The sequence below is a fragment of the Marmota marmota genome, unplaced genomic scaffold (genome assembly GCF_001458135.2).
Source record: "Marmota marmota marmota unplaced genomic scaffold, marMar, whole genome shotgun sequence".
Classification (NCBI taxonomy): Eukaryota; Metazoa; Chordata; class Mammalia; order Rodentia; family Sciuridae; genus Marmota; species Marmota marmota.
Window position 1 is genome coordinate 8,987,753 of NW_025999982.1, and position 27,786 is coordinate 9,015,538.

At 47.2% G+C, this 27,786-nt stretch overlaps 2 protein-coding genes, 1 long non-coding RNA gene and 1 pseudogene across 11 annotated transcripts; 2 read left to right on the top strand and 2 right to left on the bottom strand.

Moving 5' to 3' along the window:
* Positions 1-331: 331 nt before the first annotated feature.
* Positions 332-9,985, bottom strand: Treml4 (triggering receptor expressed on myeloid cells like 4). Of its 4 annotated transcripts, XM_048805274.1 has the most exons (6): positions 9,757-9,973; positions 9,215-9,559; positions 8,754-8,801; positions 7,135-7,192; positions 1,433-1,565; positions 332-1,052 (listed from the first exon to the last, which is right to left on the bottom strand). In XM_048805274.1, the coding sequence occupies exons 1-6, from the start codon at positions 9,815-9,817 to the stop codon at positions 1,026-1,028; spliced, it is 672 nt and encodes a 223-aa protein (XP_048661231.1). In that variant the 5' UTR covers positions 9,818-9,973; the 3' UTR covers positions 332-1,025. The 4 variants fall into 4 exon arrangements, with proteins under 4 accessions (XP_048661231.1, XP_015343195.1, XP_048661232.1 ...); XM_015487709.2 differs by lacking the exon at positions 8,754-8,801 and having other exon boundaries at positions 9,757-9,967; XM_048805275.1 differs by lacking the exons at positions 332-1,052; positions 1,433-1,565 and adding an exon at positions 4,864-7,055 and having other exon boundaries at positions 9,757-9,985.
* On the top strand, positions 9,796-17,366 carry LOC125617447. 2 transcript variants are annotated; one of them, XR_007348449.1, is made up of 3 exons: positions 9,796-9,933; positions 16,330-16,415; positions 17,134-17,366. It is a non-coding gene; the product is annotated as an uncharacterized LOC125617447 (long non-coding RNA). The 2 variants fall into 2 exon arrangements; XR_007348450.1 differs by lacking the exon at positions 17,134-17,366 and adding an exon at positions 16,676-16,808.
* Positions 15,848-27,688, bottom strand: LOC107143630 (triggering receptor expressed on myeloid cells 3-like). 5 transcript variants are annotated; one of them, XM_048805273.1, is made up of 6 exons: positions 25,825-27,688; positions 25,446-25,720; positions 24,446-24,799; positions 20,672-20,787; positions 20,446-20,565; positions 15,848-16,476 (listed from the first exon to the last, which is right to left on the bottom strand). In XM_048805273.1, exons 2-5 carry the CDS (start codon positions 25,459-25,461, stop codon positions 20,452-20,454), a joined length of 600 nt encoding a protein of 199 aa, XP_048661230.1. In that variant the 5' UTR covers positions 25,462-25,720; positions 25,825-27,688; the 3' UTR covers positions 15,848-16,476; positions 20,446-20,451. The 5 variants fall into 5 exon arrangements, with proteins under 5 accessions (XP_048661230.1, XP_048661228.1, XP_048661225.1 ...); XM_048805271.1 differs by lacking the exon at positions 25,446-25,720 and having other exon boundaries at positions 20,446-20,562; XM_048805268.1 differs by lacking the exon at positions 25,446-25,720.
* Positions 16,121-16,206, top strand: LOC125617566 (annotated as a pseudogene).
* Positions 27,689-27,786: the final 98 nt, after the last annotated feature.

A 27,786-nucleotide genomic window follows, 5' to 3' on the forward strand; every position in this document is an offset into this window, starting at 1 on the left:
TACAGATGAGGAAACTTCTATACTTGACACCCCAAAACAGAAGGAAAAGGAGATGCATTGTGTTTCATATTCTGTGCTCTCTGGATGGTGTCCTTGTCCATGGCTGGCATTCAGGTAGTATGCAGTAGCTGTTCATGGAGGACACCCATTCTGAGTGGCCAGTGCCCAGGCTGTGCTGCGTGTTAAATGTTTGAACTATGACGCTGGCCTTGTGTTGTTCTATGGATGGTATCTTGTTTGTAGGGCTTGGTTTTCTCTTTCAGGCTACGAGAATTCCTCACAGGACCAACAACAGAATATCAGACCCTGGTGGCCAGATCTTCTTTGTGGATGAATATTTGGGCTCCCATTGGGGGAGATTTGGGGCATTTTAATTGCGTCTGAGTTTTTTTTTTCACCTTCTAGGACTTCTTCAGTTTCCAGTCTGCAGATCCCAGCCTTTGAAGTTTCAATTTTATGATTTATATTTAAGTCATTTTATCTCATTTAAGATACCTGGGTGAGAGGATAGGAAGCCAAGGGAGACAGGTGTGCCATCTTGCTCAGTCGCCACGAGACATTTCAACCCAAGTGTTTGATCCAAGGTCCCGAGGAAGCAAACAGCTCTCCCAGTAACAGAGTCCACAAAGGATCCTGATGCCCAGCTGGGCAAGGAGACTGAAGGAGGGAGTCCTGGGAGAGGAGGAGCCCATGTGGAGTAGGGGAAGATCTCAGCTGAGCCTTGCACAGAGTGGGAGGCAGATAAACTTCCCATGGTTGGTCAGCTTGGAGGGAGGTCAGAGCCAGGAAAATGGATCGTAAAGTGCTCAAATCCAAGGTGAGGGTCACCCCTGATGAATTCAGCGACTGGAAGTTTTCTCCTGCTGGCTTTTTCTCACAGAGCTGTGGTGTTCAATGCTCATGGGAGTGTCCAGTAGGGGGCCAGGGGAAGGGAATAGGTATTGTTCCTGTATCCAGAGATGTGGCTGAATGGACCCAAAGTTCTGGGGCCTGGGCTGTGCTAGCAGAATCAGAGACCCCCATCATTACTGTCCCAGCCATGTCCTACGACCCTGAGGAAAGAAGGTGAGGAAGAAACTCATAAATTAAAGTGAATCCTTCCCTACCCCTCTTGGCTGCCCCTTTCTCTTAACCTGACCCGTTCCCTGATCTCCAATCCTTCTGCCTTTCTCCCTTCTACCTGCCTCCAGCCCTCCTCTTCTTTCCCCCAGTGCCTCCAATATTCTCTGCTCTTCTCCCTCTGAAGACAGAGACTGGGGAAGGGCCAGGGCATGAGCCTCCAGGAAAGCCTCTCTCGTTCCCTGAGGTTCATTCTTTAAGAAATAATGAGTATTTCAATTAGACTCAGCTGTGACTTTCCCCGGCCATCTTCGTCCATTGGACGGAAGCTGGCCCGGCTCCACGGCCACCCAGCCAAACCCAGCTCACTCACCCGGGGTCGCCAGAAGCTCAGGAGCACACACAGGATGAAGAGCACCAGGCCCTTGGCCAGGAGGAGTCCATACTGCACTGAGAGCAGGAGCTCAGGGGACGCAGGGCCCGGGAAGGAGGAAGAGCCTGACTCCCTGGAGGAGGGGGAAGGAGGAGAGAACATGGGCAGGGCGTCCTTGTCCCTCTGTCCCTGAGCTAGGATCCCTGTGGCTAGAGCCTAATTAGGTGCATAGGGATCCACCCTGAACTCACTGTGAAGGAACAAAGGACTCATGGGTGCAGACAGGGGCCACAGGGGTCTCTGAGCTGCAGAGGAGCCCTGGTCACAGGAAACCCAGGCTTATTGGATGGAAGGAAAGAGAAGAGCCAGGTGTCAAAGCTCAGCTGCTGGGATCCAGAGAGCCAGGGGAACGGGCAGGCTCCCTAACCAGGTCAGACAGACAGGGCCAAGAGGAGGGCCCAGAAACAAGAGGCAATGTGGCCAGACCACAAAGGCAGACCGCTGGGAGGAGGCAGGCCCCAGAATCAGAGCTCATGTACCAGTGCAGGGTCCATGGAGAGGGACTCTTGGGACCCAGACATCAGGGGGCCTGAGTCGTTGCCTTATCTCTGATCCTAAGTGGCTGGTCAGGCCCTGTAAACAGTCTCCGGGCCTCATTTCCTCAGCTGTGATATTTTGCCTGATCTCAGAGATGCTCTGCATCCGCCCTGGCCTGGGTGGGGCTGCCTGGGAGACAGGAGCACTTCCACTTCGCAGCACGGCCTCAGCCTTCCTGGGGCCACATCTCTTGCAACACCCAGTACTTCACAGGGTCCTTACTTTGCCAGTTGAAAGGTGCAAGATGGCAAGTTCTGGTTGACGTTTCTTGAATGTTTTAACAAGTGTGGACATCACTGTATGCCTACTGCCGTTCCCTCTTTAATAAATGCCTTTAATGTGCTTAGCCATTTTCCTTGGGGATGCCCGTCTTTGTATATTATAGACACTATTACCACATTCGTTTGAGACATTTTTAATTAATATTTTTCCCAGTCTGTTATCTGCTTGAGAAGTTTTCTCACGATGTTTTTCCATTGAATAATTGATTCCTCATTTTTGCCTTATAGTTTGTGCTTTCAATTTTTTTCCTAGATCCCAATTTTTTATTTTTATTTTTTGATTGACATGTAATAGTTGTACACATTTATGAAGTACAATGTGATATTTTGATTCATGTATATATTGGGTAGTGATTTAAAGCTTTGTGTAGAAGTCCTTCCTCACCTCTAGATCACCCAAATATTCATCTGTAGTATTTTTTTTCTATTAACTTAATCATTTCACTTTTCATGTATATGCAACTGGAATCCATCCAGAGTTCGTCTTTGTAAATGGGTAGGAATCTACTTTTTTGTTCATTTTTTTCATTTTCAAATAGATTTTGCCAGTTATTTCAAGGATGTTTTCCAAATAATGGGCCCTTTGCTCCATTGGTTTGTATCACCTCCTTATTTTAAGTATGTTCCCTTTATATAGGCAGATCTGTCTGGAATTCTTTAGCCATTTATCAGTTCTGACCCAAGCACTGTGCTGCTATTAACAGTATCACAATATTTTGTAGGATAGAGCCTGTTCTCCATTTTTGCATTTTCATGGTAGACTTAGCAAGTCCTGTATCTTTATGTTTCTGTATAATTTTAGAGAAAATTTATCAAGTTCTTTTTAAAAATTAAACTAAAGTTGAGTTTGGAGTCACACTTATGGACTTTTTTAATTTGCAAGAAATAGAAATCTTTGTAATATTATTGTCTCATTCAAGATCATGTATTATTTCTCTTCACTCAGATCACCCACATCATTTATTAGCAATCAAAGATTGTTCCCCAAAGAGACCTTGGTTAAATTAATTCTCTATAGAAAGTTTAAAGCTTTTATTTCTGAAATGAATAGAATCTTTTTTTTTTTTTTTGGTACCAGGGATTGAACCCAAGGGTCTTGCTTAACCACTGAGCTACATCCCCAGCCTTTTTTTTTTTTTTTTAATTTTGAGATAGGGTCTCATTAAGTAGCTTAGGGCCTCATTAAATTGCTGAGGCTGGCTTTTAATCTGTGATGCTCCTGCCTTGGCCTTCCAAACAGCTGGGATTATGGTATGTATCACTGCACCAGCTAGTATCTTATTTTGATTAGATTTTTTCTAAGATTTTTTTTTCTTAGAATTACTTTTGATTTGGGTCAGTTGGTCTTACTACGTCTGGCAGCCTCTTTCATGAAATCTAATAGTTTATTGATTCTCCCTATTTCTAGGTTAGACGATTTCATCATCTATCTGCATATTTGACAGTTTTGACACTTCTCTAATCTTCTTTCCTCTTACCTATCCTCCTTTCCTGGGAGCAGTGGCCAGGACCTCTAATACTATACTAAACATTAGTGGCATCTATAAAAATCCTTTATTTGCATTTATACTTTCTCTACTCAGTAACATTTATTATAGTCATAAAATACAATGACCAAGTTTTATCTTCCTATTTCTATTTAATTAAGAGTTTTCCTCAAGAATATGTTGAACCTTTTCAGCCTGGCACAGTGACACATACCTGTAATCCCAGTGGCTCGGAGGCTGAGGCAGGAGGATCACAGGTTCAAAGCCAGCCTCAGCAAAGGCAAGGTGCTAAGCAACTCAGTGAGACCCTGACTCTAAATAAAATGCAAAATAAGGCTGGGGCTGTGGTTCAGTGTTTGAGTGCCCCTAAGTTCAGTCCCCAGTACCCGCCTCCAAAAAAAGAATATGCTGAACCTTTCCTAAGGCCTTTTCAACATTAGTTGATCTTTTCCCTAGAGTTTACTAATTTGGTTCATTTACATTGATAGATTTTCTAAAGTTGAACAATCCTTTCAGTCCTGGAATAAACCCCTCCTGATCATAATCCACATATTCTTTTTCGTTACACTATTGAATTCACTCAGCAATGATTATCTTGATTTTGATTGTATGTTCATGGTGAACAGATAGTTTGATTTCTTTTATTTCCTGTAACCAGTTTTAATATTAAGATGACACTAGCATCTTCAAATGTTCTGAGCAGGCTTGGCTTCTTTTCTATTTTCTGCAACATCTTGTATAAAATATAAATCAAGTGTTTCTTAAAAGTCTGGTGATATCTACGAAATCATCTCAAATTTTCTTTGAAGACTATTTATCTAACGTTTCAGATTTTTTTCATATGTACTAATCTACTCAAATCTACTTTTTATTGTGTTACCCTTAGACTATTATAACTTAGAAATCTGTCTGCTCCTAGGATTTCAAACAAGAATTTATTCATTAAAATATCTTTGTAGACTGTGTAGTTATTTTCTTTTTTCTTCTCTTTGTTGTTTATTTTTATCTTTAATCATATGCAGAAATGTTATATGTGTATATAGTAATATATAGTAATAAGTATATGCTATATATCTTTGTATCGTAATATTTTACCTTAAATTCTATTTTCATTAATATTAATATTATAATTAATATTAATATTACCACAATATTTTATTTCATGTAAGCCAACTTTTTAAAAGCTTTTAGAATCTTTTCTTTTGTAAGTATATGTCTTACAGATAATATATTGGTGGGATTTTTTTTTTAATTCAAGAGCCTGACAGTCTGTGTCCTTATTTTGTAAGTTTAACCCACTTACATTTATATTAGAACATATTTCTGCTTTCTTATTTCATTGTTTTTCCATTTAGTGTGATTTTTTTTTAAAGTTGATTTTCTACTTTCCTTTGGATAGAGTGTCATTTTGCTGGTTTGAAGGGTCAACATTCTCCGATTGCAACCTTGAACTTGTGACTATCTCTACATTTTGCCTCTCCTGAGACAAGTAGGTAATGTCCTCCCGGGACCTCCTGGTCTCTCTGCCTCACCCCATGTCAACCTTGTCGGGAATGGTATTTTTAGTTGTCACGGATGTAGTTTCCCTTCCTCTTTATTTTGGTTCTCGTTGCCTTCTTTAAGGGCGAGAAAGGAGGCAGGGAGGGAAGGAAGGAACTTTACCAATGTGCTTGGTCACACTTCGTCACCTCTTGCGGCATCTCTGGATTTGGGTTCTTGTCTAAATTTTAGAGTACTTCCTCCGAGAGCGTTTTCAGAGGGGATCTTTGTGTGTGGCAAACCTTCACAGATGGTGGAAGTCCCGAAGTTTCTGACTTCACACTGGAATGACGGTTTGGCTGGATGCAAAATCCTAAATCCAATGTTCTTTCTTCGATATTTAAAAAACATTACTCAATGGTCTTCTTACATCCAGTTTTCCTCTTAGGAAGTCTGATGTGAATCTAATGCTTGTTCCTTTGTTGGTGATCTGAATGCCTTCAGAATTTTCTGGTTTTGATGCTCTCCCATTTCACATAATGCATCTAGAGGTGTGTGTGTCTGTCTGTGGGCATGTCTCCTCCTTTCAATCTCAGATCTCTCCTTTTTCTATGATTCTGAGAAATTTATATTCATTCTTTCTTCAAATATTTCTCCCTTTCCATCTTGTCTTACTCACAGATCTACTTTTTATTGTGTTACTCTTAGACACTACTCACAGTGCTTAATGCCTACATGTTAGTACGTCTATTTTTCTCCTTCATGTCTCTTAACTTCTCTTTGATTATTTTTTTTAAATCTTCCCATCCTTTCCAAAAACTTTCTGTGAAAATTCCCCAACTTTTCTCCAACTCCAACTCAACCCCAACTCCAACTCACTCTCCAGAATAGTATTGCCATTTAGCGTTTTTTGATGGTTTTTGTTCTTGATTTGCAGTTTATGTCTTCTCCTACCCCTTGAGGTGGACTGATCATATTTACTGAGAGTTGTTGTATTGTTGGTTCCTGCAGTTGTGCTTTGGATGGGTTTTATTTGTGTTCGCCCTCTTGTAAAGTAGTAGTTCTTCTCAACTGACAAATTATTTTGGCTTGTGAATTAAGATTCTTTGGGGGTTCTCAGATATTCAGCCTGGCAGAGAACTGAAAGCTAAATCCTTTAGCCTGGTGAGTTTCAAAAGTGCTAAGCCCCAGAACACAGGGCCTCGGGCACCCGTTTGCTGCTATTCTTGCCCTCTGGTTAGGGTTTCACCTTTGAACTCGCTAAGCGATGCATCTTAATTCATTATCCTTCTGTCTTGGAGTTCCGAGGAGGAGGAGAGGGCTAGGGAGTCAGTGTTTACAGGTGATTGATTATCTATTTCCATCAATCTCTTATGCTTTTGCTGTGCCTCAAGGTCCACCAGGGCACCTGAGGGCTGTGACAGCCTATATCTCAGTGAAGGGACGCCCATGGTAGCCTCAATAACCCTGAGGGCAAGGGTCAAGAGCAGAGTTTTAAAATGATCTTTTCACCTTTTGCTAGCTGATATGTCCAGCCACCACTGCCCCCCAGGATGTAGCCACTGTCCGTATCCACCATCGACACATACCAACACAGCCTCCAGTTCCCGCTTTGAGGGGGTTCATTTTATCTCGTTCCAGAAATCCATGTTTAACTGTCATTTCTGCAGTTTCCCCAAAGTTAATGACCTGCCGCCTTCTCTCCATTCCTCTCTACCAACTGTGCATCTGGGTCTTGGGAACTCCTCTGCAGGAGGAGAATTCTTGGGTCTCCTCTCCCTGGTTCCAAAGACACAAGAGCTCTCTCCCTGGTCATCTTTTCCCAGGACTTTCCCTCCCAGGGAGACCCCAGACTTACCCCTGCTCAGAGCCATTGACGGAAGGGCTGGAGGTTCCCTCCGGAGAAGTGATCAGAGCTAAGGAGGACACAAAGAAGATGGTGTCTTCTCAGAGGACCAGAATTGTGGGTGAGATTAGATCCTAAGAACCGTAAGAGGAAGCAGAGAAGGGACAGAACCAGCTTCTCAGGGTCCCTCAGGGCAGGAGTAACTGGGCCTGAGATCTTTTTTTTTTTTAATTGACATTTAAAAACATACAAATTTATGGAGTGCCTCATGATGTTTCAATACATGTGTACAGTGTATAATGTTCAAAATCAAAGTCTACTTCTCAGATGCTTATCATTTCTTTATAGTGAAAACATTCAAAATCCTTTCTTCTAACTTTGTTTTAAAACAGTGCATTATCATTGTCTACTGTCACCCTATTGTGTAATAGAACACCAAAACTTCGTTCTCCTAACTATAACTTAATATCCATTAGTCAGAGTTCTCCAACCCTCCTTCCCCATAGTCTCTCCAGCCTCTGGGAACCACCTCTCTCTCAACTTCCATCAGATGAACATTTTAATAATCCACATATGAATGAGATCATATATAGTACTTGTCTCCCTCTGCCTGGATTATTTCACTTAAAATAATAGCCTTCAGTTACATCCACATTGCAAATGACAGGATTTCGTCCTTTTCATGGCCAAATAGTATTTCATTATGTATATGTACCACATTGTCTTTATCCAATCATCAGTTAATAGACCTTTAGTTTGTTTCCATTTCTTAGCTATTTTGAATAGTGCTGAAGTAAACATGGGAGTTCAGATGTTTCTTTGAAAGACTGATTTCATTTCCTTTGCATATATAGCAAGTAGTGGGATTGCTGGACTGTATGGAAGTTCTATTTTTTAATTTATTTTTTAGTTTTAGGTGGATACAATATCTTTATTTTATTTTTATGTGGTGCTGACTATTGAACCCAGTGCCTCCCAGGTGCTAGGCAAGCACTCTACCACTTGAATTTCCCCAGCCCGGAAGTTCTATTTTTTTAATTGTTAAAGGAAGCTTCATACTATTTTCTACAACAGCTGTACTAATTTACACCCCCCCCCCAGTGCTGTGTAGGGGGTCCCTTTTCTCCACATCCTCAGTAGCACTTGTTTTGATAACAGTCATTCTTACTGGAGAGAGAGGTGATATCTCATTACAATTTTAATTTGCATTATCCTAATGATCACAATGCTGAGTATTTTTTTCTTTTTGGCCATTTATGTCTTCCTTGAGGGGGGAAAAATGTCTATGTGAACAGATCCTAAAATCTTTAAAACCACTGAAGTCAAATCCAAAGGGGAAGAATCTCTCCACAGGCTAGTGGGAAGTGAGGGGCGGGGCTGGGACACACAGGTGCAGGTCTCCAGTGCAGGACTCCCTCCGGGGGCACCCATCCATCGTGGAAGAACACGGCTATTTTCATGAGTGGATCAGCTAGTGCGCGTTGATATCCCTGTGTCTTAATCCCTGAATCCACCAACCCAGACCACCCGGAGGGTGGAGCACCTGCCTGGTCCCTCCTTCCCTGAATTTGAGGCTCTCTAAGTTGCCTGGTCATCCCTCTTCCTTCCCCTGGCTGAGACCCCACACCTACCTGTCATTGTTGGGAGCCAGGTTATAGTCCCCACAGAGGAGACTGAGGCTATAAAGAAAAGGTAGAGGTCAGCGTGGGAGCCCAGAAGGGAAATGAGTTCTGGCCCCAAGCGGTTGAGGGGAACGAGGGGCCCAGAGATGGTTCTTTGGGACCCCTTAGGCCAGCAGTGACCTGCACTCAGGTCTGCACACCCCAGCTGTTGATGTGCCTGTGTAAGAGAGTCAGAAAGACACCCCAGGCTCCTGTCGCTCAAGCCCTGGACGTGCCTTCCCCCAGCTGGGTCCAGGACTGGCAGGGAGACCAGAGATGCAAACCCAGCTCTGGGGACAGGACTCCTTGCTCCCCCAGAGCAGAGCAGAAGGCCTATCAGGAATGGGGGTGACAGAGGCATGGGACAAGGATTAGAAATCTTCCCCCCAGGTCCCTGGAGGAGGAGGCATTTCCTCGAGAAAAGTGCTCACCTGGAGACACCACCAGGGTGATGTTTCTGAAGGTGTTGATCAGGTTCTGGGACGAGTTGAAGCTTCCACACAAGTAGACGCCCAAGTCTTCCTCCCTCAACTGAGTCATGGTGACGATGAAGAAGCCAGCCTTGGGGTGGTCCCAGATTGTGTGTTGAGCATTCTCAACGGCTGTCAGAGGCTGGGAGGTGGTGACCAGCCTGGTGCACCTGCCAGGAGACCTCTGCCGACACCAGGTCTTCTGCATGTAGGGCCCTTCCTGGGGCGAGGACCAGCACTGCACCAACAGGGTCCCTCCCACCACTTCACGAAGCTCCTCAGGTGTGACCGCCAGTCCCCAGGAGCCTAGAGGAGGAGCCCTTCGTCAGATCCCTGGCCAGACCCCACCACTCACACCGCGGCCCGGGAAAGGGGAGAGGAAAGGACTTCTGCACTCAGAGCATGTCCCCAGAGCCAGTCCTGTGGTCACAGAGCCAGCCCGCTCCGGGCCCCACCCTTGTCCTTCCTCCTCTCAGCTCTGTGCTCACCACCTCCCACCTCACCTGGGACCAGCAGCACCAGGGCCACAGGGTGCATGAGCAGGCGCAGGCCTTCCCACGCCATGCCACCCACCCTGTCCCTGTTGGTGGAGGAGAAGAGAATCGGGAGGCCTCTGCGGAGAGGGAGTCAGAAGTTAAAGCTGACCCTGCTCAGCCTCTCTGGGCTGGACACACTGAAAGGTCAGTGCCTTGATTGGAGAAGTTATTGGCCTGGGAAGGCGGGTTCTGTGGGCACAGGGGCCTAGCCTGGATTGGGGGCCACCAACGGCAGAGTCTGTCTCTGGGCCTCCATACCTCAGTCCTGCCCCTGAGGATCCGCCCTCTTGTGACCCAACTTCTTGTGCCTGCCGGCTCCACACCCTCCACTCCCTCTCGCCCCTGCGCTCTGGCTGGAAGGAGGTCTGAGAAGGCTGAGAAAACCGTGAATTAAGAGGCACTTCCTCTTGTCTCTCTCTCTCTGTGCTCCCTATAACTGGTCAGGGCCCTTGGAGCCATGCCCATAGTCCTGGTCATGTCCCCAGAGCAATGCGGTGACCTCATCCCAGGCACAGTGGGGTAATGGTGTGTTTTCACAGTAAGTTTTGGGGGGTACAGACTTCCATTCCAGGAGGTGTAAGTATGGTCCCCGGGAAGTGGGGAGGCAGGGAGCTGGGAGGAAAGGGACACCGAGAAAGGATCATCAGACAAGGGCCTGGGTCCCTTGCAGGAAGAGAGCAGGCAGGAGGCTCAGGACCATCTCAATCAGTGTTGGTCCGGTAAATACCTTCGTGGCCAGGAGGCTGAGGCAGGAGGATGGCAAATTCAAAGCCAGCCTCAGCAACTTAGTGAAGCCCTAAGCAACTCAGTGAGACCCTGTCTCTAAATAAAATATATAAAAGGGCTGGGAAAGTCGCTCAGTGGTTAAGGGCCCCTGGGTTCATTCCCCAGTACCAAAATAAATAAATAAATGCATGAAGGAAAAAATGAGGCCCAACTTGGAACTATGGAGCAACAGGATTATAGTCCAGAGTGTAAAGTGGATGACCCTGCATCCATGCGGGTGTTACCAAGAGCTCCACCATGGTCTGAATGTAGTTCCCCCCAAATTCATGTGGAATGCTGATCCCGAATGGATTAGCTGCTCTTGGTGAAGGGTCCTCAGGGCCCCTCTCCAGCCTCTTCCCTCTTGCTGTGGAGGCTGATCTTAGAGCAGGGCAGTGATCTTACAGCTCAGCTGGATCTTTGAACCTCGTCTTTGAACCCACACCCAGCATTTTGCCCTCTACCAAGCAGCCCCCTTCCACCCCAAATATGGTACCTCAAAATATGCCCTTTTGACAAACGGGATTCCTGGTAACTGAAGGCAATTAAAAATCTACAGCTGCAGGAATTGTTCTCGGCCCTCCCTTTAGCTGCCTAGGAGCAGGGCATCAAATCCCCTTTGTCAAGGTGTCCCCTTGTTTTGGAGGAAAGATTTATCTTAGCTCTTGGTTTCAGAGGTTCAAGGTCGATGGCGCCATTGCTTTGGCTCTGAAGCCCGGCGGAGCATCATGGAGGAAGGGCATGGGGGAGGGGGAGCTGATCGGCTCATGGCCTCTGGGAAGCAGAGTGAGAGGAGGGGCCCAGGGGCACACCTCCAAGGACACACTTCCTCTTAGGGCCCACCTCCTACAGCTCCCAATTAATGCCCTCAAATTATTAATCCACCGAGGAAGGAAATCAGAGCCCCCATGATCCAATCACTTCCCCCAACCCCACCTCTGAACATGGCTGCATTGGGACCAAGCCTTCAGCAGGTGAAACTATGGGGAACAATCCAGATCCTCATAACACCCCCCTTACCAGAAAGAGAGGACACTCACCCCTGGAGAGAGCATTGACCCAGATAAGTTTGCATAAAGAGAACTTAACACAATAGCTCTTCCCCTTCCATGTCTTTCCCAATCACTTCCAAAGACTCAAAGCCCAAACCCCCTTCCACTGTTAAGATAGCATGTAAGCCGGTACGGTGGCTCACTCCTGTAGTCCCAGGCTAAGGCAGGAGAATTACAAATTTGAGGCCAGCCTCAGCAATTTAATATAACAAATAAATAAATAAAAAGGACTGGGGATGTAGATCCATGCCAAAGTCCTCTGGGTTTGATCCCCAGTATCAAAAAAAAAAAAAAAATCATATATAAGCACCTGAGTCTAACTGCTTTTTTTTTTTTTTTGAGTTCTACTTCTTTCCTGTGAACTCCCATGCACATAAAATATGACTAAAATTGTTATCCTTTTTTCCTGTTGATTTGTCTGTTGCTACTTTAATTCACAGACCCTCAGACACCAACCTAAGAGGTAGAGAAACTTTCTCCACCCTGATGCTCCCCATCATTCATCCAAATGGACTGCATCAGGCTCAGGGATAAAGCAAGAGAGAGTCAGGGAAAGAGAAAAAAGAACTTGAGACACCAAAAAAAAAAAAAAGCCCTTTCTTTTGAGAAAGAAAACTTAAAAATAAAAAAAAAAAATGTGTTTTTCCCTTTAAGAGGAAAATCTGCTTTAATTACGTGAAAACTATAATATAAGCAAAGTATGAACGTATATAAATTTATAATATAAACTCAGGTGCGAAAGTAAGTTGTATAATGAAAGTTTTAATCATTTACAAGCTAAATTTACAAGGAACTGAAAGCGTTGCTAGCTGACCAGTTATGTTGAGCAGAAGTCTATAAAATCAGCGGGTGACATTGCTTCCAGAGGTGACAGGACTGTCCTCTAGCTCCCTGTCCAAGCAGCAGCCACAGGCAGTGTCAGGGCTGACATGGGGTGAGGGTGAACACAGAGCTGGATTTTGATCTTCCGTTGATTTTCATGAAATGCAAAAGCCCTGTGGTCAGTGGCTATCACTTTGAACAGCACTGGGCCAGGTGACAGAGATGACTCAGACCACGCCCTGCCCACCCCATCCCACCCGCTATAAGGGACCCACCTCTTTGCTGTGTGGTGTTTGTGAATGTCAAAACTGTGAAGTTATTGGAAGGTGTGTGAGAATATCTTCAGACTTTGTCTAAAAGACAGAATCCAAATACCATTGTGCTTCAGATGGGGGAAGAACACCTTCAATAAGATCCCAACAATATCAATCAAAAAGGGAAAATGAATGGATTTAATTACATTGTCGAATGCAGGCTTTCCAGAGAACGTAGCCCCAGCAGAGCTGTCACGGAGGTGACACTTAAGGGTGTCCCAGAGGGAGACTGCATGGCCAGGAGTTATTGAGGAGTCTGGTTTGAGGCAGGCCCTTCAAAGGCGGGACTGGATTCAGACTGGGTAAGGATCGTGATCCCACCGTCCTTTCCAAGGGTGCAGTGCCAGATTTTGAAGCAAGAGATTTAAAGAATCTTGGGCGGCCAACTCTCTCTGGGTGGGTCTTCCGGGAGCTTCCCGTAATGGACAATCAAACCATTTCCCTGGATAAGAAAACTCCCAGAGAAAAAAGTGATCCGAATAGCAAAGCTGTGTTACAGACGGCAAGGGGGTGGCTTGGGTACTCAGAGTCCAGACAGAACGTGGGCACAGATGGCTTCAATTTGAAAAACAAAAATGTGTTTTTCCAACATGGTCATTGTGGATGAACAGTCAGGGGAATGATTCCACAAGGACACCCTGATGACCCTGCCTGGGAACACATGGGCCACACCAGGCAAGGCCTGAACAGCAGCTTCTCTGAGGCATGGCAGGTGGCCCTGTGCTCCTCTGGAACATAAGAGACCTGGAGGCCTGGGAGGCCATCTCCCAGTCACCTCCTGTCTCCCCTGAAGTCAGTTGTCACCTCCTGGTTCTAAAGAGCAGGAGGCTTTTCCTGTCCCTCAGAAGAGAGCTGCAGGGGTAAGACCCCACAGCACAGCAGTAGGGTCTTCTGTGGTTTGGGGGATGGGACCAGGACCACGAGTAGCTGGCAGCGGCGGCTAATCTTCCTTTCATGGTCTATGTAAGTCATAAACTGAATCTGACTGTGGCTCATGGTATCTTCACTGACCAAATCAGTCCAGCCGTGGCCATAGCCTTATCTGCTCTTGGGTGTACTTAAAAGTAACAGGCTGAAAGAACAGGTTGGCAGTCTCAGACCTGACCCTGAAACTGAACCAGGGGTTATTACAAAAACAAAAACAGAACAGCCAAAGAAAGAAAATCCAATTTAAATGGTCAAAAATAGATGATACGCTTCTGGAAACATCCAAATGCTTACAAAGCCCCATCTCATTAATTATGAGACAAATGCTCGTTTTAAGGCCTGGAGAAGTCACTTTGAACATATTGGCTCAGCAGAACTAGCAGGTTGGACAACACTCACTATGGCCAGAGCGTACGCAGGGGAATCCTGGAGCCCTGCTACAGGAATGTAACGAGCCTGGCTTCTGCAGAACAATCTGGAATTTCTGTGTGGAATAAGCATGTGGAAATCCCACACCCGGGTCTCACTCCCAGAAATCTGCCATGGTTACTGTGTTTTGTGTCCGGTTAATGATACATTTGCTGCCTCGGATGAGCTGCTGTTCAGGTCCTGGCTGGCGTGGCCCATGTGTTCTAAGATCATGTTTTGTATATTTTCTTCCTAAAAGCCATATTGATTTCGCCTTTTATCTTGGAGTCTGATTTGAATCAAGAGGGGAGAAAGCCTTTTTTCTTCCCCCTTGTGGATATCCAGTTGACCAGTCAGTCTTCAATTTGAGGTCAGCACCATCTTTCCCACTAAATCAAAGAGACACCTGGGTGGCAGTCGAGTGGCCATACAGCTGTGGGTATTTCCCTAAACCCTCTATTCTGTTCCCTTGGTCTGTCTTGCTTTATGCCAACTGGGCATGTATTCTAGAAAAATTCTCATGTGGGCCCTTCAGCAATGTATTGTGTTGGGTGGGGCGGGGGGGAGTAAATATTTTTAGTTGTTGATGGACATATACTTTTAATTTATTTTTCTGTGGTGCTGAGGATCGAACCCAGTGCCTCACACATGCTAGACGAGCGCTGTACCACTGAGTCACAACCCCAGCCCAAATATATTTTAAAGTTTTGTTTTTCACTTTTCTGTTCTTTTGTGTATGTGAGAGATGGGTGTCTGACAGTAAGGAGTTGAGACAACTTAGGTGCCATCACTAGGGGAAATGAAAAAGTAAAATCTGATGTTTACATTATATGGAATCCTACATAGTAGAAAAATATTTTTTGAAGCTTTATTTTTTCCATTTACTTTCTAAAACAATTTTATCAATGCATTATAATTATACATAACAGTGGAATTCATTATAACATATTTACACATGCACATAACATAATTTGTTCAATTTCATTCCCCAGTATCTTCTCTTTCCCTCCCCTCCAACCGCCTTGGGGTCCTGGGTCCCCTTCCTTTATTTTACTGGTCTCCCTTTTATTTTAAAAGGTTTTTTGTGTTATTGTTTTTTGGGGGATGGTATTTTGGTACTGGGGATTGAACTCAGGGGCACTTAACCACTGAGCCACACACTTAGTCTTTTTTATATTTCATTGAGACAGAGTCTTGATAAGTTGCTCAGTGCTTGCAAAGTTGCTGAGGCTGGCTTGGAACTCACGATCCTCCTGCCTTAGCCTCCCAAGCCATTGGGATTATAGGCATGCACCATCATGCCCAGCTTAAAGATTAAAATTTATATATGGCAACAAGGATAGTATCAGAAGCATAACAAAATATTGGATAAAAATGTATAAATATAGTAAATTTATAAATATAATTCACTGTCAAAAACATTAAATCATGACTTTCACACAAATAAAAATAAAGACAGATTAAGATCTTTATCTGGGGGTGTAGTTCAGTGGCAGAGTGTGTGCTTGATGTGAACAAGGCCCTGGATCCTCAGCACCAAAAAAAAAAAAAAAAAAAAAAAAGTTTTTTATTTAACTCACTCAGTAACTCATATGCCAGCAGATGCAATAACTTGTTTTTTAAAAAAGAAGTCAAGCCAGACACCATGGCACATATGCATCTCAGGAGACTAAGGCAGGAGGATCGTGAGTTCAAGGCCAGCCTCAGCAATTTAGCATGACCCTAAGTAACTCAGCAAGACCTTGTCTCTAAAAAGGGCTGGGAATATGGTTCAGTGTAAGAAAATATTTGTAAGAAAATATACAAAACATGATAAAGTGCCCCTGAGTTCAATCTCTGGTACAATAAATAAATAAATAAAGTCAAAGTACAATTTATGTGATATAAAGAAATGTTGGAATGAATTGCACATGGAGACAAACTAGTCTTGATTTTATTTTTTCCCCCACAGCCGGGAAAGACAGCATAGAAATTTGAGAACAAAAATTTTATTAGTGCATTTCAATTACACAGAAGAATGGGTTCATTGTGGAACATTCATTCAACTTTGCGAAGTGGCAGTATCGTAGCCAATGAGGTTTATCCGAGGCGCGATTATTGCTAATTGAAACATTGTGGAACATTCATACATGCAGTGAACATACTTTGATCTATCCACCCCCTAACCTTCCCCTCTCCTCCTCTCCCCCTGGGTCCCTTTCTCCTCTAACAGTCTCCCTACTGCTCTCCTGTCTGTTGTCTTTTTCTCCTAGATTCCACTTGACCATCAACTGCTATTGACAGAGTCACAAAGCCACTCTCATGGTGACAGATGACACAAGGATGGTGTGCAAGATGGGTATGCAGGACAGCTTTTCTCTTGATTTGCAGGTTTTTTAATACAGTTGAGTGAAATTTGTCTGAAAATAAAGCCACAAAATTAATTCTATAAATGTTCAAGGATCTACATAAGTGTAAGTAAGTCTAGGAAAGTGGATTGAAAAGATGTACAGAATAAAGATGCCAAGGAGGGGGGAACGGGCAGAGTGGAGCCAGAGGGTGAAGGTGGGAAACATTTAAAAGCACATTAAACTGAACAAGTGCAAATAATTTCCACAGGTAAATGAAGGCCCTGAAATAAGGAGTATGCTGACTCCGTTTTGGGCGCTTGAAGGTCATGAAAAAAGACAAAAACCGCTAAAGCCGAAGCAGCACTTTGTGTGCACCTCTAGTCCCAGCTACTCGGGAGGCTGAGGCAGGAGGATAGCTTGAGCCCAGGAGTTTGGAGTCGGCTGGCAAAATGTGGCAAGACTTCATCTCAAAAAAAAAAAAAATCTAAAACAGAGCACATTCACCTGCACTAAAATTAACCTTCCCATGGGGCTGGGGCTGTAGCTCAGTGGTAGAGCGCCTGCCTTGCCTACCTTGCACATGTGAGGCACTGGGTTCGATCCTCAGCACCACAGAAAAACAAATGAAAAAGGGGTATTGTGTCCAACTACAACTAAAAAAATTAAATAGATACTATTTAAAAAAAAAAAGAAAAGAAAGAAATTAACCTTCCCATCTTCCTGCAGGTAGGTGTTCCTTTATTATGTGACTGAGAGGGCAGAGGGCCAGCCTGGGAGAGGAACTGGGTTCTCCCCAAGTGCACAGCACGTAGGAGAAGAGGAGATTCCACACTTGCCAGCAAACCCTGAGTCAAGTGCCAAACATCTGGCTCTGTTCCCAGCAAATTTCAGTAGAAGGAATGGTTGGGCTGAGGGAGCCTGGACAGGAGACAGACCAGGACACTTGACAGATGGACAGTCCTAAGCCAGCAAGGGGCTTTAGGTCAAGGCGATAGATGAGATGATCGCTTCCCTTCAAGCCCCAAAGAGGACTCCAGTCCTTGAAGACTGGCCTCTATCCTTAAAGACCTGCCCTTGGCTCCAAAAGCAATCATTTCCAGTTTTACAAGTTTTCAAAAACTTTTGGGATGCTAAAATGGAACGATTTTCACTGACGTGACCGCCTTGGAAGCTGAATTTTGCCACGTCACTGACTGATTAGCGATCATGTGGGTGCCCCAGGAATAGATTAAAGAAGACTAGTGATAAACAGAAGTCATTTTCTCAGACACCACGAAGTTTCCAAGAAAACTGTCATAAATCCTGGAACAGGAAAAGTAGGAATTCGTCCTCTGCATCTGTCTCTTTTTATGCCTCCAGGGTTATATATCACATTGTGCCCAATGTGCTATTTTGGGTAACTGGGACCTTGCTATTATGACTTTAATAAATGAACAATAGTGTTTATTTGGCATAATAAGACCGAGAGTGGATGTTTATTTTCCATTTAATTATATTTGTCTTTCATTGACCATACAAGAAACAATAAAACTCTGAAGTTTGAACTATCGTTTTGTCCATTTCAACTTCGATCGTTTTGGGTGCTTGCTGTGGACTTGACTTTCATTCTCACCCCCTCTCATGGGCTTTTCTTCAGCCAACAGTCTGCAAAATCATTTCTCACACTCACTGGCAGCTGGGCTTCCAGATATTTTGGACTCCACCCACCAAACACATTCACACGAGACTAAAGTTTGGGGCCAAGTTAACTGGGAAGGAAGGCACACATTTTGCCAGCAAACCCTGAGTCAAGTCTGCACTGTTTCTACAGCCAGTGCTGTGCCAGCAGGTTCCTGTTGGGGGAAATTTCCAGATTCCTCTAATGCCAGGCTGGTAGCCCCTTAATAGCCCCATGCTGTAGTGCGGCTGTGGGAGTCATTCCCAGATCTGATGGTTGGATCTGATGCTGTAAACCATTTAATACTCTATTTTTTAAAATCCCCTTCTAGGAGCTGGGATTATGGCTCAGCGGTAGAGCGCTCACCTAGCACCGGCGAGGCCTTGGGTTCAATGTTCAACACCATATAAAAATAAATGAATAAATAAATATAAAGATATTGTGTCCAACTACAACTAAAAAAAAAACATGTATTAAAAAAAATTCTCTTCTAATTGTGAGTTCAAAGCCAGCCTCTGCAACTTAGAGAGGCCCTAAACAATTTAGGGAGACTCTGTCTCTGAATAAAATATTAAAAAGGACTGGGGATGTGGCTCAGTAGTTAAGCACCTCTGGGTTCAATTCCCAGTACCAAAATAAATAAGTAAAAATCCCCTTCTACTTAAAATAAGTAGACTGTATTTTGTTGTCTTCAAGTGAACATTAACTCATGCAAGCCCTAAGAAAATAGATGCTGTGTTCCAGATCAGTGGGGACTGGTGGGCAGCAAAGCAGGGAGGGAGCAAAACTCTTTTTCTGTTGCTGTTGCTTTAACCCTTATTACCCTCAAGGGCATGAAGTTGTGAAGAGGATTCAGGAGACAGCTGTTGGTCTGCTGTGATCCTTGGGGATGGGGGAGTGGACACATCCCTTACCTCAAGCCCAGGGAGACAAGCTTCAATGTCAGGACTTGGAGAGCTTGTCCAGTGTCCCCTGCAGTTTGGAAGAGGCAGCCACTATGTCTGACTCAACTCTAAAACTGACAGGCAGGGGCAGCAGGTGATGAGCTAGTCTGATGGTAGCTGTACGGGAGCCACCAGGGCCACGTGAGACTCGTGGGTGAGTGTTCCCCGAGGACTGGATGTCACTACACATCTGTGAGGCAATGGGCTCAGGTTGTTGCTATTAATCTTGCCCAAAGAGGCTGCCTGGTGCTGCAGATGTCCACAGAAGAAAATAAGAAGTGGATTGTAAAGGGCTTGGGGGCCAAAGGAGGAGCAGGAGTAGCTGGCCAGGAAAGAGACACATGTGCCTGTCTAGGACTCTACAGGTGAAAGAGCCCACAGCAGCGCCCTATGAAGGAACCCCAGCTCGAACCCCATGGGGCACAGGAAGACCTCCCCTCTCCTTCCTCCTCTCTCCCCTGTTCCAGCCTGGCTTCCCCACGCGGCAGCTGGCAGGTGGAGATGGCAAAGCAAAGGAAGCAAGCCAGCCTGTCCCTTCTGTCCCTTGAGGGGCTCAGATCCAAGGGTCTGGGAAGGAAGCTTCACTTTAAAATGGACTCCTCCTTCCCTGTGCTAATTACTGAAGCTTCTTTCAGAATAAACTTTTTTTTTTGGCTTAAAAATGACCAGAAGGGAAGGATGAATAGGTGGAGAATTTCAGGGACAGAGAAGCTCGTCCATGGGATATAATGGTGGGTACATGCCATTAAGGCACAGAGCCAAGGGAGAACCCAAATGAGGACCACGGACCTCGGCAGTCCATGTAGGTCCATTGGCCATAACAAATGCACTTCTCTGAGGGGGTCCTTGAGAGTGGGGAAAGTTGAGGGGGGACAGCATGGAAGCATATGGGAACTCTGCAATTTCTCCTCAATTTTGCTGTGAACCCAAAACTGCTCTGGAAATAAGTTTATTTAAAAAAAAAATACCAGCAGAGTGAGGGTCTTGGCGTAAGTTTCACCCAAGGTCCAGAAAGTCCCCAGCAGGACTTCTGGAGGGCTGTAGGGGGAGGGATGCAAGGTCCTTAGGGGAACTCTTCTCTGTGAGTCCCAGTTGCTCTATTCAAGGCCCAAATCCCTTGCTGTCCCGTGGTCCCTGCTGATGTCTCTGCTAATAGCTCCTTCCACCTCTGGGAGGGACAGGTGCTGAGCAGAGAGCTCACAGCGGGACTTCAGGAAGCCTTCCATTTTCCCTTGAACTGTGCATGGAGTGTGCTGTCACTAGGGCAGGAAGGCGAATGGTGTGCTGTCACTAGGGCAGGAAGGTGAGAGGAGGTTTCCCTGGGGCCCATTGTGCTGAGGATACCTGAGCAGCAAGAGAGATGAACAGCATTTGGAAATGACCATTCAAGCCAGCCCAGGCCTGAGTCCAGCCTCCCTGAGGAAAGGGGCTGCTTACCTCCTGTCAGTTCCTCCCATCCTGTGGGACCCGCTCAGCCCGCTTGGCATCGATCCCAGCATCTTGGCCCACGCCTGGCACTGTCCCAGGGGCTGGCCCTGCCCCCTGACCAAAGACCTTCTGAGAAGAGAAATCAGGGCACAGGGGCTAGGAACCCCACCCTTCCCAGCATCTGGAGCAGGTGTCTCAGTCCTGCCTTCATTTCACCTTAAGTCTGGCCACGTACCTGAGGCCTGGGCTTCCGGAGAAAGACAAACAGGACTGAGAACACCAGGCCCTTGTTCAAGATGATTCCGCAGGTCACAAAAATCAGAGCAGGAACACCAGGCAGCTCCAGAAGTCCTGCAGGTCAAAGGCAAGCGTGACTCCCTCTACCTGACCCTCCTGAACCCAAAGGGTGGGTGTCTGTTGAGTGGACAGCTCTGAAGGCCCCTGCGTCCCGCCTCTTGGCTACGAGAGCCGCCAAGCAGGTTTTTATACCCTGTGCAGATGAGGTCTCCACCTTCCCCAGCCTCCACCCTGCTCTCACCCCTGCCACCAGCCCCGCCCCCACCCCACCTCCTGCACACAGCTGCCCTGTGCTGATCTCCCTTTCCACCAAGGAGCCCAAGGAGGCCCTTCGTGTTTCCAGTTACCTACAGCCCAAAGGGCATGACTGCCAGACGTTCAAGGCTCCCTGTGACCTGAATGTGTCGTCCTGCTTGACCTCACCCATTTGCTCCACTCCTCTCAGTCCTCGGGCTTTGTAGAGGGCACATCTCCTGTGCGTCTCCACCCCCTGCTCCCTCTTCTCTCCAACATCAGACCCCACCTCCCTTCTGCCCTTTCTAACTCCTCTGTCACCTTTGAGGTTTCTGGCTCCACCCCACCCAGGGCTCTGAGGGTCTCTGCTCGTGGGGTGCTTAGAGCTGCTCTACATGTAAGGAAGGGCTTCTCTCACGCCTTCCTTAGCTCCAAGTCAGAGTCTTCCGATTGCTCAGACTGCACTAGCCAGGAGGCCACCCCTCCTAGGTGCAGCCCCTTGTCCACAGGGGTACCGAAGCCCAAAGCCCTTTGACCTTAGCTCCTCTGACCCCCCTCCCTCTGGGGCTGCTGGATAGACTAGCACCCAAGGCTTGGGTGGGGCCTTGGGATAGAAATCTAAATGAAGGTCATTCTTCCTGCTTGTGTTCAGGACCCCCTGGCAGCCCTCTGGGTGGTCCAGCCTGACCCTCTGGAGTCCACAAATGTGTGTGTGGGGGGGGGTGAGCCCAGGGCCCCAGCTAAGCTCAGGGTGTGCCTCTGCCCTGCTTCGGTCTCTGCAGTGATCCTCAGCACACACAACTTACAGCAAATCTGGACTCTCTGGGGGTTGGTTCTGTCTGGTGCGGACCATGCTCTGGAAGAGATCAAAGCTCTTCAGGGTCTTGACTGAGACCTGGCCCCTACTAGGTGGCCAGGCGATGATTGACAAAGATGGGGCAGCATACTCTGAGCTGTCCACCCAGCCTGGCTGACTTCCTCTGAGCTGGGGAGGGACCTCCAAGGTGTTTGGAACAGCTTTCTTCTCCTACAGGCTGAGCCACTGTTCCACAGAGCTACACTGGTTGGGGGAAAAGGTTCACAGAGTCCCAGAAGGCCAAAGGTAGGGGGGTTCAACACCACCAATCCACCCTCCCAAGGAGCAGGGTGGACAGGGGGTGTCCACAGTCACATAGTGGAGAGCAACAGAGCCAGCCCCCAGGCCCAGGCCTCCCAACCCTGTGCCTGTGTATGTGTGTGACACCCTGCTGCTCTCAGCCTTCAGAGCCTCATCCAGGGCACCTGGCCAGTTCTTCAGCTCTCAGCCCCTCCCCCACTCAGCCCATCACAGTCCAGCCAACCCACACCCCACGCCCAGAACCTCCTCCTGGACTTACTTCCGGTTGGTGATGGATCTTGTCCATCAGGGAGGGCAGAGAGCTCTCTCCTCATGCCCTCTGCAGCCCACCTTTCTCTCCCCTCAAATCCCCACACCATATTCACTTCCCAAGTGGGGTTGGTGGGACAACATCCATCACCTCCCAACAGCCTCACATTACATAGGTTTCTTTCCGAGCTCAGTCACTGCTGTGTCCTCCCCCACCTCACAAGCTGAAGAATAGAGAAGCCATCTCCACTGTCCATGGAGGAGTGTCCTTTAGGCGGGCTCAACAGCATGCCAGAAAGAAACCCCCAACTATTTATTTAACCTAGCTGAACAAAAACCCAGTCCCTGACTCTCTTACGATCTCCAAACAACCTCAGCGATCACTACAGGTGTCCTTTGTGGAGGCTTCTATCTTTTTTCCACTGCAATTCCTCTAGGCAAGGACAATCTGTGCAAGATGTCATTTCCATCACCACATTAGCCTAAAGTTTCCTTAATTACTGGAGAGAAGGAATGCAAAGCTGCTATCAAAATGTTACTCCGTGTTATTTATGGTTTAAGGGAAATAATTACGTTTTGGTTTATCCTGTGTTAAGCTTGATACAGTTCTTATTGACTAACATGGGCTCAGTCACTCTCAATCACTTCTCCAGTCTTAATATTAAGGTTTGAGTTAGCCAGGCACGATGGCTCTCACCATAATCCCAGCCACTCAGGAGATTGGGGCAGGAGAATTGCAAATTTGAGACAAGCCTGAGCAACTCAGTGAGACCCTGTCTCAAAATAAAATAATAGGGTTGGGGATGTAGCTCAGTGGCAGGGTGCTTGACTATTATGCACTAAGCCCTGGGTTTGACCCCCCAGAGCTGAAAAAAAAAGTTAAAAGGACAGCAATCCACCCACTGGCACCTAGAGCCGCCAACTTTGCCAAGTGTGAATGTAGGGCCCTTGTGTCTCCTACCTCAATAAATACAGAGGAACCCAAACACTGGAGCCACTGAGTATCACAGTGAAGAAGCCCCACCAGTTTACTACAGCCTAGAAATAGTGTGGGACTTGCCCAAGCTCACTAGGTATATTCAAGTCAAAGAAGGATCCAGAACCTTCTGTCACCAGGCAATCTGCAATGGTCACACTTCCCTTGTAAAGACTGTAGTTTCAGTTCTTTGACAGTTTTCAAGGACTACGGCCGAAATAATAAAATATTCCTGAGTCTAGGGCAATGGAGCTGCTTAACTATGAGAACCCTTTGTTAACTACTGGGGCCACGGCATGCTCCAAGCTTTGAGGAATTGTTTGACTCTGTTCCTGAGGTTCTACCTGCAATGCCCTCCCTTTGCCTGCTAACTCTATTTACAGATCCTAAGACGTGTGACTTGGACCCAATCCTGTCCTGAGAGTCATATGTTCAGGCTGGCAGAAGAGCAAGACCCCATGGTGGTGGAGGCCACCCAAACCACAGCTCCAAAGGAGGTCACTTGAGAAGGTTGAGGCAAAAGCGTTGGACACCCCCTCCCATGCCATGTCCCCATGTGGGCTGACAGGCTTTTTAACAAAGGGGTGTCCTCGCCAACAAGAAGCAACTAAAGGGCGGTGAAAGGCCCTTCACTGTGCTCTCTACTACTTTTTAAGTCCATTGAGAAAAGGGACAGTGCCTTACTGTCAAACTGAGCCCATTTCACAGATTCTCCAGGGACAAGAAAATTGAGTGAGTCCTGTGGGGGCCCAGCTGCTCCACCTGTCTGCCAAAGGACCAGGTGAGTTACCCTCTGGAGTGTCCCCTCACACTGAGAGACAGCAGCTCTCTCAGACCAGCCTGGCACCTCGCAAGTCCCAGTTGCCAGTTTCCCACAGAGTCTGGTGGTGTTTTCGTTCACCTCGTCCAACTTCCTTGTTTCACAGGTGAGAAAACTGATGCCCAGAGAGGAGTTGTGTTTCTGAGTCTCAAAGTCACAAAGCAAGAGAATGGAAGGCCCAGGTGCCCTGACTTCGGGTCTGGAATTTCCCCGTTACTCTCTGGGCAGCAAGCCTTCGTGGTGGATAGGGTCCCAGCCCACCCTCTGTGCCTGAGGAGACCCTCCCCCGGGAGTCCTGGGTCTCCCTGATGCTCACCACTGCACTGTACTAGCCGAATCCGATGGTGCAGGATGACTAGGTTCTGAGAAGTGAGGTGGATCACGCACTGGTACAGCCCCGCGTCCCCCCTCTGGAGCCCGGTCATGGTGACTTTGATGATGGCTTCAGTGGGATAATCCTCCAGCAGGTACCTTCCAGCCTGGGCCAGGTTTAGGTCTGCATTTCTAGTCTCCGTGATCACCAGAGTCTCCAGGTGGCCGTTGCTCCTCACCCGCTGCCAGGCCTTCAGGCTGAAGGCGTACTTGTTGATGTTGTAAGGACAGGTCACGGTCAGGTTCCCGCCCTCCTGTAGGCACTTCTGCTCCTCACTTTCACCTTCAGCTTGGAGCCCTAGAGGGAGGAGTCCCGCACTTTACTGGTGTCCCCAAGAAGCCGAGTCCTCCACCCTCTCCACTTGTCTCCATTCCATTGATCCAGAGGGGAGCCCACCAGAACAGTCCCTGCTGACACTCTCCTCTTTCCCTTCTTGGCCCTCAATACCACGCATCACCCCAAACCTGGTGATACCGTCGTCGTCATCCATAGCTTTTATTAAGCACTTACTATGCCCTAAACTCTGAGCCAAGAGCTTCCCACCCATCTGTTATTTGTTTGATTCTTAGGGCAACTTTCTTTTTTTTTTTAATATTTTTTTTTTTAGTTTTCGGCGGACCCAACATCTTTGTATGTGGTGCTGAGGATCGAACCCAGGCCGCACGCATGCCAGGCAAGCGCGCTACCGCTTGAGCCACATCCCCAGCCCCGCAACTTTCTGATGTACTCGCCATCCACAAAATGAGCACCTGTATCTGGGCACTATTTACAAATGAAGGAACTGAGGCTCGGGGAGGTTAGGGGAACTGCCTGAGGTCAGAAAGTGGTAGAGATGGGATTTGATCGCAGCTCAGACTCCACCTTCCTTCTCAGAGCCTTGCTAGAGTGATTTCCATTTCCGTTTTGTGTCCCTCTTGCTACTCTGCCCTTGGTGCTTATTTACCTTTTCCTCTCTGCATGCTTCCTCTGCCTCCTGACTGAACATGTTCCTCCAAAGGGACATTGGCTTTGCATTTCTATGCATCTCCCGGGATGCCAGCGTGGTGCTGGGAGATGGCTTGGCTGCTCCACATCACATCCTCAACTTCAAGATGCCCCAGAAGAACCTCCAACCTGTCTTATGGCACAGTCCCTGCCGGACCAGCGTGCTCTGCGTCTGTTGCCTTCCTTTCCCCTGACCTATCTCTAGCACAGGCCCTGATCTCATTCCAGTCCATTCTAAAGAAATGAGAGAAAGTTCCTCTTAGCCGCTGCATTCCTCCAGATGGTCTCTGCCCCTAGCCCTGAGCTGCTCCTCCCACCCCTCACCCTCCTGCCCTTACCTGAGACACAGAGCAGCAGCAGCAGCAGCCCCAGCGGTGGCCACCTCTGCTGGCCTGCCCCCTGCATCCCGTCCTTCTCCCTGAGTCTTCTGTCTGCCAGGGCCTCTCTAGCGGCAGGAGGACCTTGCCCCATGGGGGGTGTCTACGGTTGTCCCCCAGAGGTGCTGCTGTTTCTTCAGATTGAGAAACCCTGAGGGAAATGTAACAAGGGAACAGCCCAGGAAAAAGCAGAAGGTGAAGAGACAGCGTCCTTCCTACCTCTATTATGTCACAGTTGTATTGCGAAACTCTCAGCGGCTCCCCGCTCTCCACCACAGCAAGTCTAGCCCCATCCGTGTGGGGTCCCCCCTCTGCTCCACTCTGTGCCTCTAGTCACCAAAACACTGCCATCAACTGGCCGCTGCCCACCACATCCCGCCAACCCTCACACCACAGTCCCCATCTGAAATGACACTGGGCATCCAAACTGTGCCCACCCTCTAAGGCCTGGGTTGAGCTTTCAGATGACAACACCTTCGCCAGACTTACTCCACACCGTGGTTCTCAGATATGGGAGGTGGCTGAATCACTCCAGAAGCCTGGCAGTACACACACACATGCCAGGACTCTGAGCTGGCAGGCCTGCAGAGACACCCAGGAGTCTGCATGGTAGCAGGCAGCCTTAGTGACTCTGAGGCAGGTGTCCAAATAGACCATGCCTGCAAAAGCCCCGTTTGCAGTCAGATGCACCTTGAGGCCTGCTCTGAGCTCTCCCTGTGTAGGATGTAGACTTCCCCAAGCAACCCAGTCAGGGCATAGACACGGACACCACAGCTATAATAATGACAGGTGAATGACCATGAGGAGGCCCTGGGCATTTATTCCAGTTCTCTCACTTAATCCAGTCAGTGCTGCAAGAGTATGCAATGGATGTTTGTCATCTTTTGACTCTCTGGCACCACATACTTTACTGGAAAGGTGAATGTGGCCCAATGCATAAGTTTTCCTGAACTGTGGACCTCTGCTTCCCCTTCTGTTAAGTAGGAAGGCAAATATTCCTCCCACACTTCTTCCGGTCAGCTACGACATGCCCACAGGCACTGACCTAAGCTCAGCAAAATGCATGATTTCACCCAGGATTCTAGATCCTGAGAACTGGATTGATTCAAGATTCAGAGCCCGTGGGAGATGACTTACACGGAGGCAATTTAAGCATTCAGAGTCCAGGAACAGCATATAGTAAGTGGCTGGTGACTTCATGTGTCCAGAGAAACATCACCAGATTATCTCCTGCTTAATCCCAGCTGTGGCCTCTGCTCTGCCTTCCCTTTTGGTATCTACCGATTTTCTAAACCTGGTTCTCCAGCCTCCTCATTGACCCTGTGAGCTCCCAGGTTCCCTCTGCAATCCCTCTGCTATCATGATAGCCCAAGTACAATGCTATTGTTGGTCTTGACAACCATCACTGGCATTGGTTAGGTGGCCTTGTGTCCTTAGAGGCCATGAGGCATACTGAGGCCCAGAAAATGCAGTCACTCCAGATCAGACATACTGACTGCAAGAATGCAGAGCTGGGACTCAAACCCAGACATGGTATCGTTTTGTCAGCCAAATTTCCAGCAAGAAGCAGAAGGCTCGCCGAGACTAAAAAACTAAGGAGCATTTAATAAAGATACAGGCATTTGAGGAAGCCAGTTCAGGATGCTGCAGTAGCTGAATCTGGCGGCCATAGTGAGCTGTCACCACCTACAGATCTGCAGGGTGAGAGGATGGAGCAGTCACCTAAACTTGGAGCTAGTGGCCATCTGGTGAGGGGCTTGAGGGAACCTTCAGAGTGAATGCAAACACATATGCCATTCCCTGGCCTCGTCTCTTTCCACCCTCTGCTGTCCTCTCCTGCTGCCCATTGGCTAAACCCAGCCAGAAGGTGGTGCCTGACAGAGCCTGTTGACATCACCTACATGGGCATGTTCCCAGGTGTGC

Excerpts from the sequence above, each read along its gene's own strand:
- Treml4 (XM_048805274.1), bottom strand. The coding sequence starts at position 9,817 with ATGGCGTGGGAAGGCCTGCGCCTGCTCATGCACCCTGTGGCCCTGGTG. Across the intron at positions 8,802-9,214 it reads CACCCTGGTGGTGTCTCCAG|CCTCAGTCTCCTCTGTGGGG; the intron begins GTGAGCACTTTT and ends TTTTCTTTATAG. Across the intron at positions 1,053-1,432 it reads TGAGCTTCTGGCGACCCCGG|GGTCGTAGGACATGGCTGGG; the intron begins GTGAGTGAGCTG and ends TTCTTTCCTCAG.
- LOC107143630 (XM_048805268.1), bottom strand. The coding sequence starts at position 25,957 with ATGGGGCAAGGTCCTCCTGCCGCTAGAGAGGCCCTGGCAGACAGAAGA. Across the intron at positions 24,800-25,824 it reads GCTGCTGCTCTGTGTCTCAG|GGCTCCAAGCTGAAGGTGAA; the intron begins GTAAGGGCAGGA and ends TCCTCCCTCTAG. Across the intron at positions 20,566-20,671 it reads TCCGGAAGCCCAGGCCTCAG|AAGGTCTTTGGTCAGGGGGC; the intron begins GTACGTGGCCAG and ends TTCTCTTCTCAG.